The sequence below is a fragment of the Chiloscyllium plagiosum genome, unplaced genomic scaffold (assembly GCF_037043375.1).
Source record: "Chiloscyllium plagiosum isolate Xiang-an unplaced genomic scaffold, Cpla_swu_hap1 HiC_scaffold_16, whole genome shotgun sequence".
Taxonomy (NCBI): domain Eukaryota; kingdom Metazoa; phylum Chordata; class Chondrichthyes; order Orectolobiformes; family Hemiscylliidae; genus Chiloscyllium; species Chiloscyllium plagiosum.
In genome coordinates, this window is record NW_028270154.1 from 10,180,194 (window position 1) to 10,202,736 (window position 22,543).

General features: G+C 46.5%; 1 protein-coding gene across 1 annotated transcript in view; it reads left to right on the forward strand.

Moving 5' to 3' along the window:
* The window catches only part of anxa6 (annexin A6), a 119,135-nt gene continuing 96,592 nt past the window's right edge, over positions 1-22,543 (forward strand). Inside the window, exons 1-2 of the mRNA XM_087995106.1 lie at positions 1-62; positions 8,701-8,759. Coding sequence (XP_087851232.1) covers positions 8,742-8,759 — 18 coding nt within the window. The 5' untranslated portion in view covers positions 1-62; positions 8,701-8,741. The remainder of the gene's footprint in view (positions 63-8,700; positions 8,760-22,543) is intronic.

Here is a 22,543-nt window from a genome sequence, read left to right on the forward strand (position 1 = left end):
GGGACGGACAGAGAGTCTTACACTCACTGAGTGACCGTCAGCCTCCAATCTACCAACCCAGGGTGAGTATGTACCAACGTGCAGAACAAAGTCACTAGTCTAAACTGACAGATAGAAATTGTAGCTACATTCCTCACATTGTATTAATGTGCTGTGAAAGTAAAGATATATTTACTTCCAGTTGGTTAAAGGTAGGTCAGTTTCCCTTAAAAGGACTTGGATAAATTCTGTCTTTTATCGTGAAAAGGATACATTGTGTCAGATCTGAAAGATACACGCAATGTATCAATCTGTTTCTAAAATATGTAACGCCTAGCAGAATTACGTGAGCTTAAATTTACTTGAAAACTACAATTTAAACTTGTTGGAAAATAATGCAGTTGAAGAATAATATTGGTAATTAAAATAATGCAACAGACTGGTGACAGCTTGTTTTAAATTACTTTGGAAATTAATGAAGAAACGTGAAGCGATTAAAATTTTTCCAAAAAAAATCAATCATTTGCTGTCCAGATAACGAAAACGTTGAATCATGTTTCGAAAAGCAGGAGATATTTTCAGGCATTTTGTGCTATGCAGTTATATTTGTGAAAACCGTAAAACTGTCTCAAAATCGCTCCATTTCGATATGGAGACAGTCAGGTGATTAAGTTCGCCACAAGCTTAAAAGTTTATCTTCTTTCCAGCAAAAAAAAGCTAAAATGATGAAAATCCATTTGCTTTGCAAATAGATTTAATCCGATTTTTGTGTGTGTGTGGTTATCTGGTTGGGGTAATGCTGAGGGAGAGGGCTGGATGTGTGTGTGTGTGTGGATGTGGTTCTGCAGTCTTAGGGCGTAAAGACTGCAGAGGCTTCATTGACAAGTTGCCATAGTCCATCAATAAACCCTACCGCCTCCGCAAGTCCTGTTCCGGTAATCCATGTGCAAAGAGTAAAAGGATGGAGTTGCACATTGTTATTTTTATAACCTGCTACTTCGCCCCTGGTCACCCTCCCCGAAAGCACACTTCATAAATCGCTTCAATCCCTTATGGTTTGACTCAAAGACATTTGAAAATTGACACATTAGGGTGAAGAACTGCCTGTACTGTACCAGGATAGAGTACAAGGGCTGGTTTGTAGAAACGCAGAGGGAAACTTGGCTTCACTCCAACCTTCGATCTGGTGAAGCAGAGTGGAATAAAGCCTGTCCTTATTTTTAAAAAAAAACATTCCTTTTACTCCAGTTCATCGCCCAAATTCACACCACGACTGTAATTTACCTCCATTATCATGTTGCAAATGTGAATTATGACAATCCTAATTATGTGGTTTTCAGAGATTATTTTCCCCTCCATTTGGTCCAGCTCAGTGACTGCAGTGCAAAGCCGCCATGGGTTGTTCCCAGTGTTGATTGGACAGTTTAGTACCGGTTTCTTAACAATACAGGTACAAAAAAATAGTTTGAGGTTATTAGAAACTTACAACATGAGCTAATACATTTCTAAACTTTTCATTTGCCAGTGTTCCATTTTAATTTGTATGTGTTCTGCAAACTCAAGATTGTTATATTCACTGGTGGGATGTGTGTGTTGCTGGCTGGACTCAGCATTTATTGCCTGTACCTAGTTACCCTTTGAGAGGGTGATGGTGAGCTGCTGCAGTCCACCTGCTGTGAGTTGACCCACAATACCCTTAGGGAGGGAATTCCAGGATTTTGACCCGGCGACAGTGAAGGGACGGCGATATATTTCCAAGTCGGGATGGTGAGGGGCTTGGAGGGGAACTTGCAGGGGGTGGTGTTCCCGTGTATCTGCTGCCCTTGTCCTTCTAGATGGAAGTGGCCGTGGATTTGGAAGGTGCTCTCTGAGGACCTTTGGTGAATTTCTGCAGTGCGTCTTGTAGATGTGCTTCTGTATTTCTGTCGATAATCCAAGTGAGGGGCAGAATTTTTGTATCTGAAGAGAGTACATTTCCTTCACATTAGTGAACCATATTTACAAAGTCAGTGATAGGTTAGTGGCTTTATACTCCAGATTTAATCATTGAACATCAATTCCAGATACTGCAAGGCTAGGATTTAAACCCAAATTCTCTGGAGAATTAGTGTCTGTTTCAGGATGATTAATCCAGCAACAATAAGGCCATGCCCCAGTGAAGGCAGACCTGCTGAGTTTCTCCAGCATTTTCTGTATTTTTTTGGAGATCTGAGTGCAATGTCTTTCTTCACTCAACTTGTGGTTTCGTAAAGCCTGGACTGATATTCCCTGTGCAGTACTGAGTGAGTCTGTACTCGCTGTTTGTTCAAGCTGCCTGTGCACAGCTATGCTGCTGAGTCTCCTACACTACAACAGAGCATATGCTTCAAAAACACTTCATGACTATAAAGGTTGAGAAAAGTGCTACAGCTACTTCCCTTGTTTTTGAACAGCGTCCTTGGTTGGTGAATGTGTTTCTGCAGCATGGTGGCTCAGTGGTTAGCACTGTTGCCTCACAGCACCAGGGACCCGGGTTCAATTCCAGCCTCAGGCGACTGTCTGTGTGGAGTTTGCACATTCTCCCCGTGTCTGCGTGGGTTTCCTCCGGGTGCTCCAGTTTCCTCCCACAGTCCAAAGATGTGCAGGTCAGGTGAATTGGCCACAGGGGTAAATGTGGGGTAGGGAAATGGGTCTGGGTGGGTTGCTCTTCAGAGGGTCGGTGTGGATTTGTTGGGCCAAAACGGCCTGTTTCCATACTGTCGTGAATCTAATCTAATGGGAAGGCAGATGGTGGTCTGTTCACCCAGACATTCATGATAACCCTCGATGGTATAGGAATTAAACCTATGCTGTTGACATCACTCTGCACTGTAAAGCAGTAGTGCAACCAACTGAGCGAACTCAATCAGAGCTGCCCACTCAATCTCTCCCCTCGCCTGAGGCGTGCTGGCTTTCAGATTAAACCACAACCAGTCGTGTCCCTCTTAATGAGAGCAGCCCTCTAGTCTTCTCGAACTATGCTGACTTTAACCAAGAGTGGGCTAACCAAGGTTCGGACAGGTTTAACAAGAGTTCGGTGCTTCTGATTGGGTAGGTGATGGCCTAGTGGTGTTATCACTGGACTGTTCATCCAGAGACCCGGATAGGAGTCTCTGGGAACCTGGGTTCAAATCCTGCCACAGCAGCTGGTGGTATTTAAATATCTGGACTTGAGTAATGATAATCGTGACTGGATTGTTGGGAAAAACCCATCTGGTTCACTGATGTCCTTTAGGGAAGGAGCCTGCCATCCTTACCTGGTCTGGCCTACATGTGACTCCAGATCTACAGCAATGTGGTTGACTCTTAACTGCCCTCTGGGCAATAAATGCTGCCTAGTCAGTGCCACCCTCATCCCAGACGTGAATAAAGAAAAAGGAAGTTTTTAATCTGGTGGGATCTCTTACTGAAACTTGTGGCTCGCTGTTACCATCACTGGCTTCAGTGCAAGGTCAGACTTTGTTAACATAATACATTAAGGGAGTATCCTGCAATTAACCCTGGTAGGGAGGACCTGAATGGACTCTGTTTCCAGCAGAAGTCTACAAGACATACCATCAAGGAGCAGGGGTAGGCCATTCGGCCCTTCCTGCCTGCTTTGCCATTCAATACGATCATGGCTGATCCAATTTTAACTTCAATTTCTGCATATCCCCAATACTTTTTCATACCCTTGGTCACCAAGAATCTATCGCTGTCTGCCTTAAAAGTATTTAGTTATCCTGCATCCACCACCTTGTGAGCAAGGGAATTCCAAACTCTCTCAAACCTCTGAGAGAGGAATAAAAATCTTTATATCCATCTTAAATGGGTGCCCCCTTATTTTTCCACTCTGACCCCTGGGTCCAGATTCTGTTACAAGAGGAAGTGTCCTTTCCATATCCATCCAGTCAGGTCTCCTCAGGATCTTCTATATAGAGTCACACAGAGTAGAAGCAGGCCCTTCGGTCCATCATGCCTATGCCGACCAACAAACTACACTAACCCCATTTATATATATGTTTCAACCAAGTTACCGCAGACTCATAGAGTCATAGAGATGTACAGCATGGAAACAGACCCTTCAGTCCAACCTGTCCATGCCGACCAGATATCCCAACCCAATCTAGTCCCACCCACCAGCACCCGGCCCATATCCCTCCAAATCCTTCCTATTCATATACCCATCCAAATGCCTCTTAAATGTTGCAATTGTACCTGCCTCCACCACTTCCTCTGGCAGCTCATTCCATACACGTACCACCCTCTGCGTGAAAAAGTTGCCCCTTAGATCTCTTTTATATCTTTCCCCTCTCACCCTAAACCTATATCCTCTCGTTCTGGACTTCCCGACCCCAGGGAAAAGACTTTGTCTATTTATCCAATCCATGCCCCTCATAATTTTGTAAACCTCTATACGGTCACCCCTCAGCCTCCGATGCTCCAGAGAAAACAGCCCCAGCCTGTTGCCTCTCCCTGGCAACATCCTTGTAAATCTTTTCTGAACCCTTTCAAGTTTCACAACATCTTTCCAATAGGAAGGAGACCAGAATTGCAAGCAATATTCCAACAGTGGCCTAACCAATGTCCTGTACAGCCGCAACATGACTTCCCAACTCCTGTACTCAATACTCTGACCAATAAAGGAAAGCATACCAAACGCCTTCTTCACTCTCCTATCTACCTGCGACTCCACTTTCAAGGAGCTATGAACCTGCACTCCAAAGTCTCTTTGTTCAGCAACACTCCCCAGGACCTTACCATTAAGTGTATAAGTCCTGCTAAGATTTGCTTTCCCAAAATGCAGCACCTTGCATTTATCTAAATTAAACTCCATCTGCCACTTCTCAGCCCATTGGCCCATCTGGTCCAGATCCTGTTGTAATCTGAGGTAATCATCTTCGCTGTCCACTACACCTCCAATTTTGGTGTCATCAACAAACTTACTAACTGTACCTCTTATGCTCACATCCAAATCATTTATGTAAATGACAAAACGTAGAGATCCAGCATCGATCCTTGTGGCACTCCACTGGTCACAGGCCTCCAGTCTGAAAAACAACCCTCCACCACCACCCTCTGTCTTCTACCTTTGAGCCAGTTCTGTATCCAAATGGCTAGTTCTCCCTGTATTCCATGAGATGTAATGGAATCAGTCTCCCATGGGGAACCTTGTCGAATGACTTACTGGAGTCCATATAGATCACATCTACTGCTCTGCCCTCATCAATCTTCTTTGTTACTTCATCAAAAAACTCAATCAAGTTTGTGAGACAAGATTTCCCACGCACAAAGCCATGTTGACTATCCCGAATCAGTCCTTGCCTTTCCAAATACATGTACATCCAGTCCCTCAGGATTCCCTCCAACAACTTGCCCACCACCGACGTCAGGCTCACTGGTCTATAGTTCCCTGGCTTGTCCTTACCGCCCTTCTTAAACACGTTAGCCAACCTCCAGTCTTTTGACACCTCACCTGTGACTATTGATGATATCTCAGCAAGAGGCCCAGCAATCACTTCTCTAGCTTCCCACAGAGTTCTCGGGTAAACCTGATCAGGTTCTGGGGATTTATCCACTTTTAACCATTTCAAGACATCCAGCACTTCCTCCTCTGTAATCTGGACATTTTGCAAGATGTCACCATCTATTTCCCTACAGTCTATATCTTCCATATCCTTTTCCACAGTCAATACTGATGTAAAATATTCATTTAGTATCTCCCCCATTTTCTGTGGCTCCACACAAAGGCCGCCTTGCTGATCTTTGAGGGGCCCTATTCTCTCCCTAGTTACCCTTTTGTCCTTAATATATTTGTAAAAACCCTTTGGATTCTCTTTAATTCTAATTGCCAAAGCTATCTCATTGGTCTTCTAAACTCCATAGGATGCAGGCTCAGCCTGCGTAGCCTGGCCTCAGAAAGCAATCTGCTCATTCCACAGATTAGTCTAGTAAACCTTCTGTGATCTCTTTCTGACACATTAACATCCTTCCATTAGTCTGGTGACCAGTACAGTACAGGTATTTCTGGTATAACGCGTATTTTGTCAACACGAGTTGGCTATAACACAATTGATGAATAGTGGATGCAATTTGGATAGCGCAAACTTTCTACTGCACAGGGATAGTGATTTACTGTAGTGATCTTCTCCAGTGCAATTTTCTATAGTGATCTCCTACAGAGTGACTTTCCATATAGTAATCTTCTATAGCGTGAGGTTGCACAGGAACATAACCCTTCCGTTATACCCGAAATATCTGGACTGTGCACAGTGCTCCAGATGCAGTCTCACCAATACCCCGTGTTACTAAAGCATAACCTCCCTATTCTTACATTCAGTCCCTCTCATAATAAAACACAAAGTTCTATTAGCTTTCCTGATGACTTGCTGTACCAGCACACTAACGTACACCCTCAACACCCAGATCTCTCTGTAGCCCCAAGCTCTGGAACCCCTCACTGTTTAGGGAAGATGGTTCCCTTTTATTCTTTCTGCGGAAAAGGAGAATATCACATTTTCCCACATTGTTTTCCATGCCAGGTCTGAGGCCACTCACATACCTGATCTGTATCCCCTTGGTGGCTCCTTTTGCCATCTCTGCATCTCACTTTTCTCCCTATCTAATTATCGCCCCTTTGATCCCTTTGTCCAAACCATTTCTGTAGAATGTAAAGAGGTGAGGCCCCATCACTGACTGCTGTGACACGCCTCTCAGGGCATCCTGCTGGCCATTTATTCCCACTCTCTGCTTGCTGTCAGCCAGCTCCATGCCAGTACCCTTCTCCCTTCACTGTGAGCTTTTACTTTCCACACTAACGTTGATGCAGCACCTTATCAGGATGCCTTCTTAGTTTCATAGTAATAGAAGAGGGGTAGGCCATTTGGCCCGTCGAAGCTGCTCCACCATTCGTTAAGATCATGGCTGATTGATCCATCGTCTCAGCTCCTCCTATCCGCATTATCCCCTTAAACCTTAATTCCCTTTCTGTGTTTGCCCGTGGCTCATTTCTAATGAGACAGAGGCCTGAGCTGTGTGGAGATGAGAGTTTAGCTTTAGAAACCGAGGCCAGTATCGTTGGGTCTCAAGCAACAATGGAGAACTGCATTCTTCCCACTGTTTATGACGTCCATTAGGATCTGATGGGTTTGCAAGATGTTCAAAGGTAGCCCCAGAGAGAGAGAGAGAGAGAAAGAGAGAAGGAATTTGCATTGTATGGTGTACCTCACACCCTCCCAAAGAACTGTACAAACAATGAAATAGGTTTGAAGCACGTTATCGTGGAACATGGCAACCAAACAGCCCAGACCATCACAGAAGCCACCCTCCCATCCATGGGCTCCATTTACAAATCTCGCTGCTGCAGAAGGGCTGTGAACATCATTAAAGACCCCTCGGTAGTGCTCACCTACAACCTGTTCTGTCAGGCAGAAGGTACAGAAACCTGAATGCACCAGCAGGTTCAGGAACAGCTTCTTCCCTGCTGTTATCAGACTGACAAATGGAATCTCTAACCTCGAATAATGTTGACCCTGCTTTCATCGTCCTGTGTGGCCGTATTTCTCGCTCTGCCTAAGCACCCTGTGATCTGAAAGTCCTTGTTTGCTATGATTTGCCTGTACTGCTCGCAAAATAAAACCTTTCACCGTATCTACATGTGACAACAATAAGACTGTTGTGTGCAAGTTTGACTAACGAATCAAACTTGCACAAAACAAGAGCTGAAAATGTGTTGCTGGAAAAGCGCAGCAGGTCAGGCAGCATCCAAGGAAGTCCTGAAGAAGGGCGTATGCTCGAAACGTCGATTCTCCTGTTCCTTGGATGCTGCCTGACCTGCTGCGCTTTTCCAGCAACACATTTTCAGCTCTGATCTCCAGCATCTGCAGTCCTCACTTTCTCCTTGCACAGAACAAGAGTCTACACTATGATATTAATTTCATAATCTATTCTGGATGTTGGATGATACCAAGGTGTTATCTGCGATGTCAGGGTCACCCACACGCCTGCGAGTGTGCCATAGGGTCATTCTCCACCCACCCACACAGACAGAGTCATGGCTTAATGTCTCCTCAGAAAGTTTGGCACCGACAGAAAGCTGGAGCTTGGGTCTTGGAGTCGACGCTGTCTGATGCAGAGGTGGGTGGGGAGAGAACAGAGTTAACGCCTCCATTCCGGTGACTCGTTATCGGAACGGGCTTTCTTAACTCCGTTTCTCTGTTCCCCACCCCCTGCCACACCTGATTAGCTTCTGCAGTGTCAGCTCTCCAGCGTCTGCAGTCGGTCAGTTTGCTTTAGTTATCCTACCGCATTTCCTGCCGACTGCTGCGGTTTGACGCTGCATGGGCCATCCCTCCCAAGGAATGTGCAATGCTACAACAAGAACCAGGCGCCTTCACAATGCAGTGTTCCGAACGATAATCGAAAATCTAATAAACCGGTCTGAGTGTTCAAACCCTGCCCCGCTCCCTGGGGCTTGTTGTATATTTCATTATCGTAATCACTTCAGGGTTAAATTAACATTTCAAATGAGCGGTCACACCAGATGTTGAAGGAAGTTAGTTGCTTTGTCTGATCATATTTACAAGAAAAATGATACACAATGCCAGTTAATGATGTGGCTCACAATAGACTGTGGACAATCGCTCACAGCCAGTGGATCAGTCTGAGTCCCTCAGCCTTTATCAGAGCCATTAATAATTCCTGACTCTCTTCTTTGCCTCTGCAGGTTGCTTGGATTCAGTGTCGGTTCTGGATAGCAGCAAACGATGTCTGCCAAAGGAAAGGTAATGTGGAGAGTTGTGAGAATCAAAGGGTATGGGGGAGAAAGCAGGAACAGGGGACTGAGTTCAATGATCAGCCGTGATCCTATTGAGTGGTGAAGCTGGCTCGAAGGGCCGAATGGCCTCCTCCTACTCCTATTTTTCTCAGTTTTCTGCATTTCCTATGTTTCTCACACCACGGCACGAATCAATTCAAAGGAGACTGAGGGAGAAGGGAGTTCAGTGCCCCCCCTCCCTCCCCCGCCAGCCATTATCAAGTTCCTACATTTGCATAGCGCCTTTCACAGCACCAGAAATCATTCTGCAGCCAGTTATTTTGGAAGTGTGGTGACTATTGTGACGGAGGAAACCCAGACCCAGTTTGCACACAGGAAGATCCCACAGACCTGATAATTGATTTTTATTTCAGTGATCGTAGAATCATAAAATCCCTACAGTGTAGAAACAGGCCCTTTGGCTCAACAAGTCCACACTGGCCCTCTGAAGAGTAACCCACCCAGACCCCTACATTTAACCCCTGACTAATGCACCTAACCTACACATCCCTGAACACTACGGGCAACATAGCGTGGCCAATTCACCTAACCTGCACATTTTTTGAATTGTGGGAGGAAACCCACGCAGACACGGGGAGAATGTGCAAACTCCACACAGACAGTCGCCTGAGATGGGAATTGAACCTGGGTCCCTGGCGCTGTGAGACAGCAGTGCTAACCACTGAGCTCTTTGTTAAGGATCAATGAAAATTGCCAGGGGGGGTGTTTTCTCTGGTGGGCCCTGGGTAATTAGCTCTACCTCAGTCAACGTCACTAAAACAGAGCTTTTCATATCATTCTCATGTTGTTTGTGGGATCTTGCTGTGTGAAAACTATCAGCCGTGTATCTAAGGTCCAGTATCTCATGTTCTTCTGCTCAAAGACGTGCTGAATATTGAAACAACTGACACTAAACAGTTTTGCTCATTTCACATAGCAAAAGTAGTTAGGTGTTGAAGATCGGAGGAAATTAGACCATAAGACATAGGAGTGGAAGTAAGGCCATTCAGCCCATCGAGTCCACTCCGCCATTCAATCATGGCTAATGGGCATTTCAACTCCACTTACCCGCATTCTCCCCGTAGCCCTTAATTCCTTGTGACTTCAAGAATTTATCAATTTCTGCCTTGAAGACATTTAGCGTCCCAGCTTCGACTGCACTCTGCAGCAATGAATTCCACAGGCCCACCACTCTCTGGCTGAAGAAATGTCTCCGCATTTCTGTTCTGAATTTACCCCCTCTAATTCTTAGGCTGTGTCCACAGGTCCTAGTCTCTTCGCCTAACAGAGACAATTTCCTAGCGTCCACCCTTTCCAAGCCATGTATTATCTTGTAAGTTTCTATTAGATCTCCCCTTAATCTCCTAAACTCCAATGAATACAATCCCAGGATCCTCAGCCGTTCCTCGTATGTTAGACCTACCATTCCAGGGATCATCCGTGTGAATCTCCGCTGGACACGCTCCAGTGCCAATGTGTCCTTCCTGAGGTGTGGGGACCAAAACTGGACACAGTACTCCAAATGGGGCCTAACCAGAGCTTTATAAAGTCTCAATAGCACAACAGTGCTTTTATATTCCAACCCTCTTGAGATAAATGACAACATTGCATTCGCTTTCTTAATCACGGACTCAACCTGCATGTTTACCTTTAAAGAATCCTCGACTAGCACTCCCAGATCCCTTTGTGCTTTGACTTTATGAATTTTCTCACTGTTTAGAAAGTAGTCCATGCTTGTATTCTTTTTTCCAAAGTGCAAGACCTCGCATTTGCTCACATTGAATTCCATCAGCCATTTCCTGGACCACTCCTCCAAACTGTCTAGATCCTTCTGCAACCTCCCCACTTCCTCAGTACTACCTGCCTGTCCACCTAACTTTGTATCATTGGCAAACTTCGCTAGAATGCCCCCAGTCCTTTCATCCAGATCATTAATATATAACGTGAACAGCTGCGGCCCCAACACTGAACCCTGTGGGACACCGCTTGTCACCGGCTGCCATTCTGAAGAATTGTAGGAGATTGCTGTGAATCTCATTAAATCATGAGAAGTGAGGTGTCCAGAGCTTGATGGTAAATATCAGTAGTCACTGCAGAGTTAAACTGTGTAGAGGGAGCTTTACTCTGTATCTAACCCTCATGCTGTCTCTGTGCAGGGTGTGTTTGATTGGGACATTGTGGAGGAAGCTTTACTCTGTATCTAACCCTATATTGTCCTGTGCTGTTTGATGGAATAGCATAAAGAGGGAAATTACTCTGTATCTAACCCCATGCTGCCCCTGTCTTGGGAGTGTTTGATGGGACAGTGTGTCCCAGAATAATTACTCTGTATCTAACTCTTTGCTGTACCTGTCCTGGGATTGTTTGTTGGAGACAGTGTGGAGGAAGCTTTACTCTGTACCAAACCCTGTGCTGACCCTGTCTTGGGAGTGTTTATTGGGGACAATGTAGAAAGAGCTTTACTCTGGGACAACATTGGGTTAGATTTGAAAAGGGTAGCGTTGGAAAAGCACAGCAGGTCAGGCCGCATCCGAGGAACAGGAGAATTGACGTTTAAATGCTCTGCACTGACCCTGTCAGGACTGGGACAACATCAGGTTAGATACAGTCCTGAGAGCATTTGACGGGGACAGTGCAGTGAGAGCTTTACTCTGTACTTAGCACACACTGTTGCCTTGAATTGTAGCAGTCGGCATGGTGTAGGTACCCCTGCAGTGCTGACTTGGGGCCTAGTGAAAAGATCTGACGTAGCCTCGGCTGACCCCCACCCCCCCATAAAGGTCCCAGCCTTTTACCTGCTTTGATAGCTGAGGTGACTTGGTGAGTGGAAATCCCAAAACTCTGTCTCAATGACAATGTGATTGATGTCAAGTAAACATGATTGGGTAGGAACTTGCTGGGAGATGGTCATAAGACAATGAGATCATTGTTGCTTGGTACGTGAGTGGCTTGAATGTTCTCAGCTCCTGACTGCCTGCTGTTTCTACCCTGTGCACATTGACTGATGAGAGCGCTTGCTCGAAACGTCGACTCTCCTGCTCCTCAGATGCTGCCTGACCGGCTGTGCTTTTCCAGCACCACACTTTTCGACTGCTTTAGTCTGTGACCAGCCTTGGAGTGTGTATTAAGCAAACAGTTGTCATGTTTTACTGTGATTCTCGAAGTGAGTTTAAGATTTGACCTTGGGGGAAACAAAGCAGAAACACAGTTATCTCAGGGAATAAAGTTTAGAGTCTGCTTCAGTTAATGTGCAGCCTGTCATTAAACTGACGGGATTAGCAATTGATATTTTTGCGCAGTGAGAGGTGTTGAATTATTCAGTGCGGTTCGTGTGCTGGATTATAGCGTTCTGGTTTCAGGGATGTCCAACATAGGCTTGTTGTGTTGCAGTACTCAAGCCCAGCCTTAATTAAAATGAAGGTATTTCCGCAGTGGTCAGGAGACCATGAGATACACTGACTGGATTACACTCTTAAAAAAAAAACACATCTTTGGAGGAGGGGAGTTGCATTGCTTTAGCCTCCATGGAGGATGGGTTACACTGTGAGTGTTGGGAAATTCGTAGACAGATGTAGGATGGGCAGTTAGAAGTATATTAGGGGACACGAGGGAAAACATTTTCACCTGGACATGGGGTGGGTGCCTGGAATTCACTTCTCAGTTTGGGGGTGATTTTGGGTAAATGCCTAAACACAATGGGAAGGGACTGGTACCTGCAGCCAAAGTGCTGAAACCCACCCAACTACTGACCAGATACAGGAATGTGGGCTTAGAAAAGGCAGCTAGTTATTTGCTTAGTACAGACACTATGGGCTGAATGGCCTCTCTCTGTGCTGTAATAGTGTGTCCTATCCAAAACATCGATTCTCCTGCTCCTCAGGTGCTGCCTGACCTGCTGTGCTTTTCCAACGCCACTCTTTATTGACTCTGACCCTCCAGCATCTGCAGTCCTCACTTTCTCCGAGAGTGTGTTGGCTCTCAAGTTCTGAAGATGACAGAACAATCTGAACCAAATAAATTCAATGTATATTGCTCATTCAGTCCGAGCTAATACATTGTCAGTGGTTACAGTGGTCAGCATAGCTGCCTCACAGAGCCAGGGACCTGGGTTCAATTCCACCCTTGGGCGATTGTCTGTGTGGAGTTTGCACATTCTCCCCGTGTCTGCGTGGGTTTCCTCCGGATGCTCCGGTTTCCTCCCACAGTCCAAAGATGTGCAGCTTAGGATGGATTGACCATGCTAAATTGCCCCATAGTGTCTACTGATGTACATTTATTAAATTAAACTCCATCTGCCCCTCATTGGCCAATTTGTTCAAGGTTCCATTGTAATCTGACTTAACCTTCTTCGCTGTCCACGACACCACCGATTTTGGTAACACCTGCAAACTTACTAACTATATCTCCTATATTCATATCCAAGTGATTGATGCGGTGAATTAGCAATGGGTTACAGGGATAGAGGTAGGGGGTGAGTTTGGCTGGACAGCCCTTCGGAGGGTCATTGCAGACTCGGTGGGCTGAATGGCCTCTTTCTGTGCTGTAGGGATTTTACGATTTGGCAAGCTGAAACAAATTTGAATAAGTTAGGAGGATTTAAAAAAAAAGTTGTGCTTTAACTAAAAAACAAAACGGTGAATTACCCAGCGTATCAGGCAGTATCTGTGGAGGGAAATAGAGTTAATGTTTTCAGTAGAACTGGATATGCAAATAAATGCTCAGGTCATGCAGAACTCAGACCAGAGATATGAAGTCTAAGCTCCTTATCTTGGCCACCTCAGGACTCAGAAGCAAGAAAACAAACTGAGAAAGGGAACACCAATTTACTCCAGCATGAGTGTTGGCTTCTGATTGGTTGGACCATGGTGTTGGCATGGTGATACAGCAGAAGCTGTTAACTGTCAATCTTAATTGCAAAGTCTCAGCACAGGTAGGATGGATCTGATTGGTCAGGGCGTTGCCATGCAGCAGGATTGGCAGATTCCAGTTACCAGCAGTCAGTGAGAAGCATACAGGGATGGATTATTCCTTTCTTGCGCAAACAATGGAGTCCTGTGTGTAAATTCATGCAACTTCTGGTCATTTAAATTGGAGGTAAAGCTTTCTCTACACATTTAAAATGAAAGTAAAGCTCCCTTGACACTGTCAAAAAGTGTGGTGCTGGAAAAGCACAGCCGGTCAGGCAGTATCCGAGGAGCAGGAGAATTGATGTTTCGAGCATAGGCACTTTCTGATGAATGACTTATGCACGAAATGTCGACTCTCCTGCTCCTCGGATGCTGCCTGACCTGCTGTGCTTTTCCAGCACCACACTTTTTGACTCTGACCTCCAGCATCTGCAATCCTTACTTTCTCCCTTGACACTGTTCCCATCAAACACTCCCAGACAGGGTTAGGAACAGAGTAAAGCTCTCTGTACCTTTTTAATCTGAATAAAAAGGCAGGAGCATCGTTGTAACTTCAGCTAGTATGGGAATCGAATCATTACAAACCAGCATCCAGCTACCGGAGCTAACCTTCCTTTGCTGCAGTGGTGATGGCCGATGCTAGGAAATGAGCACTTACCTTGTGTCACATCCATGATTTGGATGTGAATATTGGAGGTCTGGTTAGTACGATTACAGATGACACCAATATTGGCGGTGCAGCGGACAGCGAAGAAGGTTGTCTCAGAGTACAACGGGATCTTGATCAGATGGGCCAATGGGCCGAGGAGTGGCAGATGGAGTTTAATTTAGATAAATGTGAGATATTACATTTTGGAACGGCAAACCAGGGCAGTTAATGGTAGGGCCCTGGGGAGTGTTACTGAATAAAGGGACGTAGTGGGGGGGGCAGGTGCATAGTTCCTTGAAGTGGAGTCGCAGGTAGACAGGGTGGTGAAGAAGGTGTTTGCTTTGCTTGCCTTCATTGGTCAGTGCAGAGGAGCTGGGAGGTCATGTTGCACCTGCACAGGACATTGGTTCAGCCACTTTTGGAATATTGCGTGCAGTTCTGGTCTCCCTGCTAAAGGAATGATATTATGAAACTTGAAATGGCTTAGAAAAGATTTATAAGGATGTTGCTGGGATTGAAAAGTTTAAGCTATAGGGAGAGGCTGAACACGCTAGGGCTGTTTTCCCTGGAGCATCAGAGGTTGAGGGAAGACCTTATAGAGGTTTATAAAATCATGAGGGGCATGGATAGGGTGAATAGACAAGGTTTTTTTTTCTCTAGAGTCCAAAATTAGAGGGCATAGGTTTAAGGCGAGAGAGGAAAGATTTAAAAGGGGCCTAGGGGAGGCAACGTTTTTACTTGGTTGGTCAGGGCGGTACGAAGAGGGTGGTACGTGTAGGGAATGAGCTGCCAGAGGAGTTGGTACAATTTTTAAAGGCATCTGGATGGATACATGAATAGGAAGGGTTTGGAGGGCCATGGGCCAAGTACTAGCAAATGAGATTAATTTAAGATATCTGGATGGCATAGAAGACTTGGACTGAAGGGCCTGTTTCCGTGTTGTACATCTCGATGACTCTATTTCCTTGTTTATTTTTACCTCTCCAATCGTGTCTCAGGTGAAAGGCAGCACCTCTGACTGTGCTGCACTCACTCTGTACTGTGCTGGGACCTTTCCCCCGGGTTAGGTGCCCAGATCTCTGGAGTGAGCCTTGAACCCATGGCAGAGGGTGATGTCCGTCTCAAAGAGTCCTTTGGAAAGGCAGATTAGCCAGTCAATTTACATTGTATTGCCAAGCTTGCTCTGCGCACATTGGTTGTTGTGTTCCCTACTTTACAACAGGGGCTACAATTCAAGATATAATTCATGGGCTGCACAACGTCTCAGTAGATCTTGAGGTTGTGAAAGTCTCTATAGAAATGTGAGTTCTTTCAATTGTTGGACTCAGTCCTGTACAGGGATAACGACAGCCACTTCAGGAATACATCTCAAGGCCCACGGATGGGGGAGGAGAGTTTCACTGAGCTTGCTAAAATCCTCGGAATTTCGTGAGTTTGCAATTTCAATCGCCCCTCTGGGCAAACAAAGAGAATTTATTGTAGCTGTTGGTCTTAGCTCAGTGTGATTGTACAGTGTGTTTGTTAATTCCCCTCCCACTGTCTGTGATCTTTTGAGACACTGTGCTAAAAAAGCAATGCTGTTGGATCTGAAATGCATTTATATTCACTCATGGCACCTGGGTGTCATTGGCTCGGCCAGCATGGTCTGGCTGTAATTGTTTGATAGTTTGATTTTGTTAAGAAGTGGCAGTTTAGATAAGTTAATGAAACAAGGAATTGATAACAGGTTCGGTGACTGCACTGGATTGGTTTCATGAAGCTGTTGCGGTAGCTTCCTGCCCTTCCACTGAGCTGTTAGGGAGTTCTTCCCTGGAATTCTTTCCGCTCTCTCCCATTGGAGATAGCAGATCTCCTCCTGGGCACTGCCTGATGAGAGCTCTCCTCAGCGCTGGATTGGAGATCTCAGGCAGGTAGCTCACCTCACATCAGCCAACGACTCATGGGTGGTCATTATCCTCTTGTCCACCTCCACGTGAAGGTTAGTTTTCATACCTTTGAAGAAAAAAACCTTCTAATTTTTGAAAACATTGCACTCTGAACAGGATTGTGTGGTACACTCAGAGTTGCAGCTGTGAGACAGTTGAGTGAGGTGTCCAGTGATACGGGGAATACTGAATAGGAATTTGAATGAATATGGGTTTCAGGGTGACCTGAATTTCAAGCGTGGGTAAACAGATAGGGGAATTCCACACCAACCATGACTACTGAACTGTATAAATGCAACTGTATAAATGTATAAATCGAACTCAGCACCGCCTTCCTAACCTGCAATCTTCTTCCTGACCTCTCTGCCCCCACCCCAGTCTGACCTATCACCCTCACCTTGACCTCTTTCCACCTATCGCATTTCCCAAGTCCCTCCTCCCTACCTTTTATCTTAGCCTGCTGGACAAACTTTCCTCATTCCTGAAGAAGGGCTTATGCCCGAAACGTCGATTCTCCTGTTCCCTGGATGCTGCCTGACCTGCTGCGCTTTTCCAGCAACACATTTTCAGCCCTGTATAAATGCAACACAGCCTGTCTTGCTCATCTCTCCAACTGTACAAAAAGCCTCACATCAGCTCAATGGGGGACATGGTGACTCAACACAAAGTCACGAGTTCAGGCAATTCAGGCCAGAGACTGGGCACGGCCTCCAATCAGGCACTGAGAATTCAGTGCTGACGGAGCACTTCACTGTCAGAGGGTCAGTGCTGACGGAGCACTTCACTGTCAGAGGGTCAGTGCTGAGGGAGCACTTCACTGTCAGAGGGTCAGTGCTGACGGAGCACTTCACTGTCAGAGGGTCAGTGCTGAGGGAGCACTTCACTGTCAGAGGGTCAGTGCTGAGGGAGTGCCGCACTGTTGGAAGGTCAGTGCTGAGGGTGTGCCGCACTGTTGGAGGATCAGTGCTGAGTGAGTGACACACTGTCGGAGGGTCAGTGCTGAGGGAGTGCCGCACTGTTGGAGGGGCAGTGCTGAGGGAGTGCAGCACTGTCGGAGGGTCAGTGCTGAGGGAGTGCCAGTCTGTCGGAGGTCAGTACTGAGGGAGTGCAGCACTGTCAGAGGGTCAGTGCTGAGGGAGTGTTGCACTGTCGGAGGGTCAGTGCTGAGGGAGTACCGCACTGTCGGAGGGTCAGTGCTGAGGGAGTGCTGCACTGTCGGAGGGTCAGTGCTGAGTGAGTGTTGCACTGTCGGAGGGTCAGTGCTGAGGGAGTACCGCACTGTCGGAGGGTCAGTGCTGAGGGAGTGCTGCACTGTCGGAGGTGCTATCTTTCTGATGAGGTATTAAACCAAGGGTGAACCCCCCCAAGGGGAAATCCCATCTTGTGGAAGTGTGGGCGAGTTGTTTCATGCCATGGACAATATTTATCCCTCACACTTTCCCTCCCTGTGTAACTAACTGTTTAAACTGCCTCATGGTTTTCATTATTAAATATTGCCCCCACACTGTCTCTGTGGAATATTTAAGGGGGGTGTGAGCGTGGGCGACGTAGTGAACTTGAGTCCATCTCAGCCACGTGCACCTGGCCTGCTGTGACACGACCTGATATTTCGATTCTGCTGGCTGTAACCATATATGAGAATGCAGAGATCACAGTGAGACAGAGTCTGTGAGAAACGCTGTTATTTATAGCTGAGCTGGTTATTGCCAGCAGCTGCTGTGTACTCAGCGAGTGAGTGAGTACTGTGGGGGAGGGGAGGGGAGGTGAAGGGGGAATAAAGTGGGGGCCCTGTCTTCGATTGGACATGATGACGGATTTCGCGGTTGCAACGATAACGCCAGGCAGCTGCAGCACATTAGCACCAACGGAGTGCTCTGAATTTCGGGCATTCTTCACTTGTTGCTTGATCCAGATCTCCATGGCAACAGGAAGATGCTATTCCGTCCCTCGAATTTGGACCTGCCGTTCATTTGAATCATGGCCGGGTTACACTTCAGTTCCTTGATTGGCCTCGGTAGAGTTAACCCATCAGTAATCTCAAGACAGTTGTAATAGGCCCAGCATTTGAAACCTACTGGAGAGGAGTTTCTGGAATTTTCTCTGTTTTCTTTTGTGTGTGAGAAAATGTTTCCTGATTTCACTCCTGAACGGCCCAACTTTAATTTGAAGGTGCTAACCTTCCGTCGTGGGGTTCCTTCGGCCCTCGATGTTGTGCCGACCTGTGAACTAATCTAAGCCCATCCCCCTACACTATCCCAAAATCATTCATGTGCTTATCCAAGTACTGTTTAAATCCCCTAATGTGGCTGAATTAACTACATTGGCAGGCAGGGAATTCCACATCCTTACCACTCTCTGAGTAAAGAACCAGCCTCTGACATCTGTCTTAAATCTATCAGCCAGGAGAAAGTGAGGACTGCAGATGCTGGAGATCAGAGCTTAAAAATGTGTTGCTGGAAAAGCGCAGCAGGTCAGGCAGCATCAAAGGAACAGGAGAATTGACATTTCGGGCATAAGCCCTTCTTCAGGTTTATGCCCGAAACGTCGATTCTCCTGTTCCTTTGATGCTGCTTGACCTGCTGTGCTTTTCCAGCAACACATTTTTAAGCTTAAATCTATCACCCCTCAATTTGTAATGCCCCCTCGTACAAGCTGACATCATCATCCTAGGAAAAAGACTTCCACTGTCTACCTTATGTAATCCTCTGACCATCTTGTATGTCTCTATCAAATCCCCTCTTAGCCTTCTTCTGTCCAATGAGAACAGACCCAAGTCTCTCAGCCTTTCCTCATAAGACCTTCCCTCCAGACCAGGCAACATCCTGGTAAATCTCCTCTGCACCTTTTCTAATCCTTCCTGTAATGGGGCGAACAGAACTGTACACAATATTCTAAGTGTGGCCACACCAGCGTTTTGTATAGTTGCAGCATGACTTTACGGCTCCAGAACTCAATCCCTCTACCAATAAAACCTAGCACACCGTATACCTTCTTAACAGCACTATCCACTTGGGTGGCAACTTTCAGGAATCTATGTACATGGACTCCAAGATCCCTCTGCACATCCACACTACCAAGAATCTTTCCATTGACCCAGTACTCTGCCTTCCTGTTATTCTTCCCAAAGTGAATCACCTCACACTTAGTTGCATTGAACTCCATTTGCCACCTCTCAGCCCAGTTCTACAGTTTATCCAAGTCTCCCTGCAACCTGAAACATTCTTCCAAACTGCCCACTACTCCACCAACTTTAGTATCATCTTCAAATTTAGTAATCCATCCACCTATGCCTGCGTCCAAGTCATTTATAAAAATGACAAACAGCAGTGGTCCCAAAACAGATCCTTGTGGCACACCACTATAACCAGACTCCAGGCTGAATATTTTCCATCAACCACCACTCGCTGCCTTCTTACAGAAAGCCAGTTTCTGATCCAAACTGCTAAATCACCCTCAATCCCATGCCTCTGCATTTTCTCCAACAACCTACCATGTGGAAACTTATCAAAGGCTTTACTGAAGTCTAAGTATACCACATCAACTGCCCTACCCTCATCTACATACTTGGTCACCTTCTCAGAAAACTCAATGAGGTTTGTGAGACACAACCTGCCCTTGATGAAACCTGCCCCCTGTAAAAACGCCATCCCATTCTCCCAATTCCTTCGACTCCGCCGCATCTGCTCCCAGGAGGACCAGTTCCAAAACCGTACAACCCAGATGGCCTCCTTCTTCAAGGACCGCAATTTCCCCCCCGACGTGGTCGACGATGCCCTCCACCGCATCTCTTCCACTTCCCGCTCCTCCGCCCTTGAGCCCCGCCCCTCCAACCACCACCAGGACAGAACCCCACTGGTCCTCACCTACCACCCCACCAATCTCCATGTACAACGCATCATCCGCCGTCATTTCCGCCACCTCCAAACGGACCCCACCACCAAGGATATATTTCCCTCCCCTCCCCTATCAGCATTCCATAAAGACCACTCCCTCCATGACTCCCTCGTCAGATCCACACCCCCCACCAACCCAACCTCCACTCCCGGCACCTTCCCCTGCAACCGCAGGAGGTGCAAGACTTGCGCCCACACCTCCCCCCTCACCTCCCCCCTCACCTCCCTCCAAGGCCCCAAAGGAAATTTCCATATCCGCCACAGATTCACCTGCACCTCCTCACACATCATCTATTGCATCCTCTGCACCCGATGTGGCCTCCTCTATATTGGGGAGACAGGCCGGCTACTTGCGGAGTGTTTCAGAGAACACCTCTGGGACACCCGGACCAACCAACCCAACCACCCTGTGGCTCAACATTTCAACTCCCCCTCCCACTCCACCAAGGATATGCAGGTCTTTGGACTCCTCCATCGCCAGACCACAACAAAACGACGGTTGGAGGAAGAGCGCCTCATCTTCCGCCTAGGAACCCTCCAACCACAAGGGATGAACTCGGATTTCACCAGTTTCCTCATTTCCCCTCCCCCCACCTTGTCTCAGTCAAATCCATCGAATTCAGCACCGCCTTCCTAACCTGCAATCTTCTTCCTGACCTCTCCGCCCCCACCCCAGTCTGACCTATCACCCTCACCTTGACCTCTTTCCACCTATCACATTTCCGACGCCCCTCCCCCAAGTCCTTCCTCCCTACCTTTTATCTTAGCCTGCTGGACAAACTTTCCTCATTCCTGAAGAAGGGCTTATGCCCGAAACGTCGATTCTCCTGTTCCCTGGATGCTGTCTGACCTGCTGCGCTTTTCCAGCAACACATTTTCAGCTCTTGATGAAACCATGTTGATTATCTGCAATCAAATTGTTGCTTGCTAGACAATTATAAGTTCTATCTCTTATAATCCTTTCCAAAACCTTTTCCAACAAGACACGCAAGGCTCACTGGTCTATAATTACCTGGGTCATCTCTACTGCCCTTCTTGAACAGGGGCACAATATTTGCAATCCTCCAGTCCTCTGGTACTAACCCAACATCTCCTCCCTAGCTTCTCAGAGAATCTTCAGATAAATCCCATCCAGCCCAGGGGACTTGTCTACTTTCACTCCTTCTAGAATTGATAACACCTGTTCGTAACTAACATCGATCATTTCTAGTCAAATATCTCTTGCCTCATTCTTCTGCTCTACAATGTTCTCCTTTTCCTGAGTGAAAACCGATGAGAAATATTTGTTTAGCACCTCTCCGATCTTCACAGCGTCCACACACAACTTCCCACTTCAGCCTTTGGCCCTATTCCTACCCTAATCGTCCTTTTATTCCTCACATTCCTGTAGAAAGCTTTAGTGTTCTCCATTCTGTTTGCCAAAGACTGCTCGTGTCCTCTCTTTGCTCTTCTTAACTCTCTCTTTAAATCCTTCCTAGCTGATCTGTAACTCTCCATCGTCTTATTTGAACCATCTCGTCTCAACGTCACATAAGTCTCCTTCTTCCGCTTAACAAGAGATGCAATTTCTGTTGTAAACCACGGTTCCCTTACCTTATCACTTCCTCCCTGCCTGACAGGGACGTACCTATCAAGGACACGCAAAATCTGTTCCTTAAACAGTTCCACATTTCCATTGTCTGCATCCACTCCGTTTTGCTGCCCCATTCTATGCCTCCTAATTCTTGCCTAATCACATTATAATTGCCCCTGCCCCATTGATAACTCTTGCCCTGTGGCATGTACCTATTCCTTTCCATCGCTAAACTAAATGTAACTGAATTATGGTCACTCTCTCCAAAATGCTCACCTACAACTAAATCAATCACCTGGCCTGGTTCATTACCAAGCACCAGATCCAGGGAGGCCTCCCCTCTTGTTGGCCCTTTGACATACTGTGACAGGAAACCCTCCTGTACACATTGGACAAAAACTGATCCGTCTGATGTACTAGAGTTATAGCATTTCCAGTCAATGTTGGGGAAGTTAAAGTCCCCCATAATGACCACCCTGTTCCTTTCACTCCTGCCCAAAACCGATTTGCCAATCCTCTCCTCCACATCCCTGAAACTTTGCAGAGGCCTATAAAAAACTCCCAGCAGTGTGACCTCTCCTCCTGTTTCTAACCTCAACCCATACCACCTCAGTAGACAAGTTTTCATCAAAAGTTCTTTCAGCCACCTGTCCTTGACTAACAAGGCCACACCTCCCCCTCTTTTACCACCTTCCCTGTGCTTAATGAAAGATCTAAATCCTGGAACCTGCAACATTCATTCCTCACCCTGCTCTATCCATGTCTCCGAAATGGCCAAAACATCGAAGTCCCAGGTACCTATCCA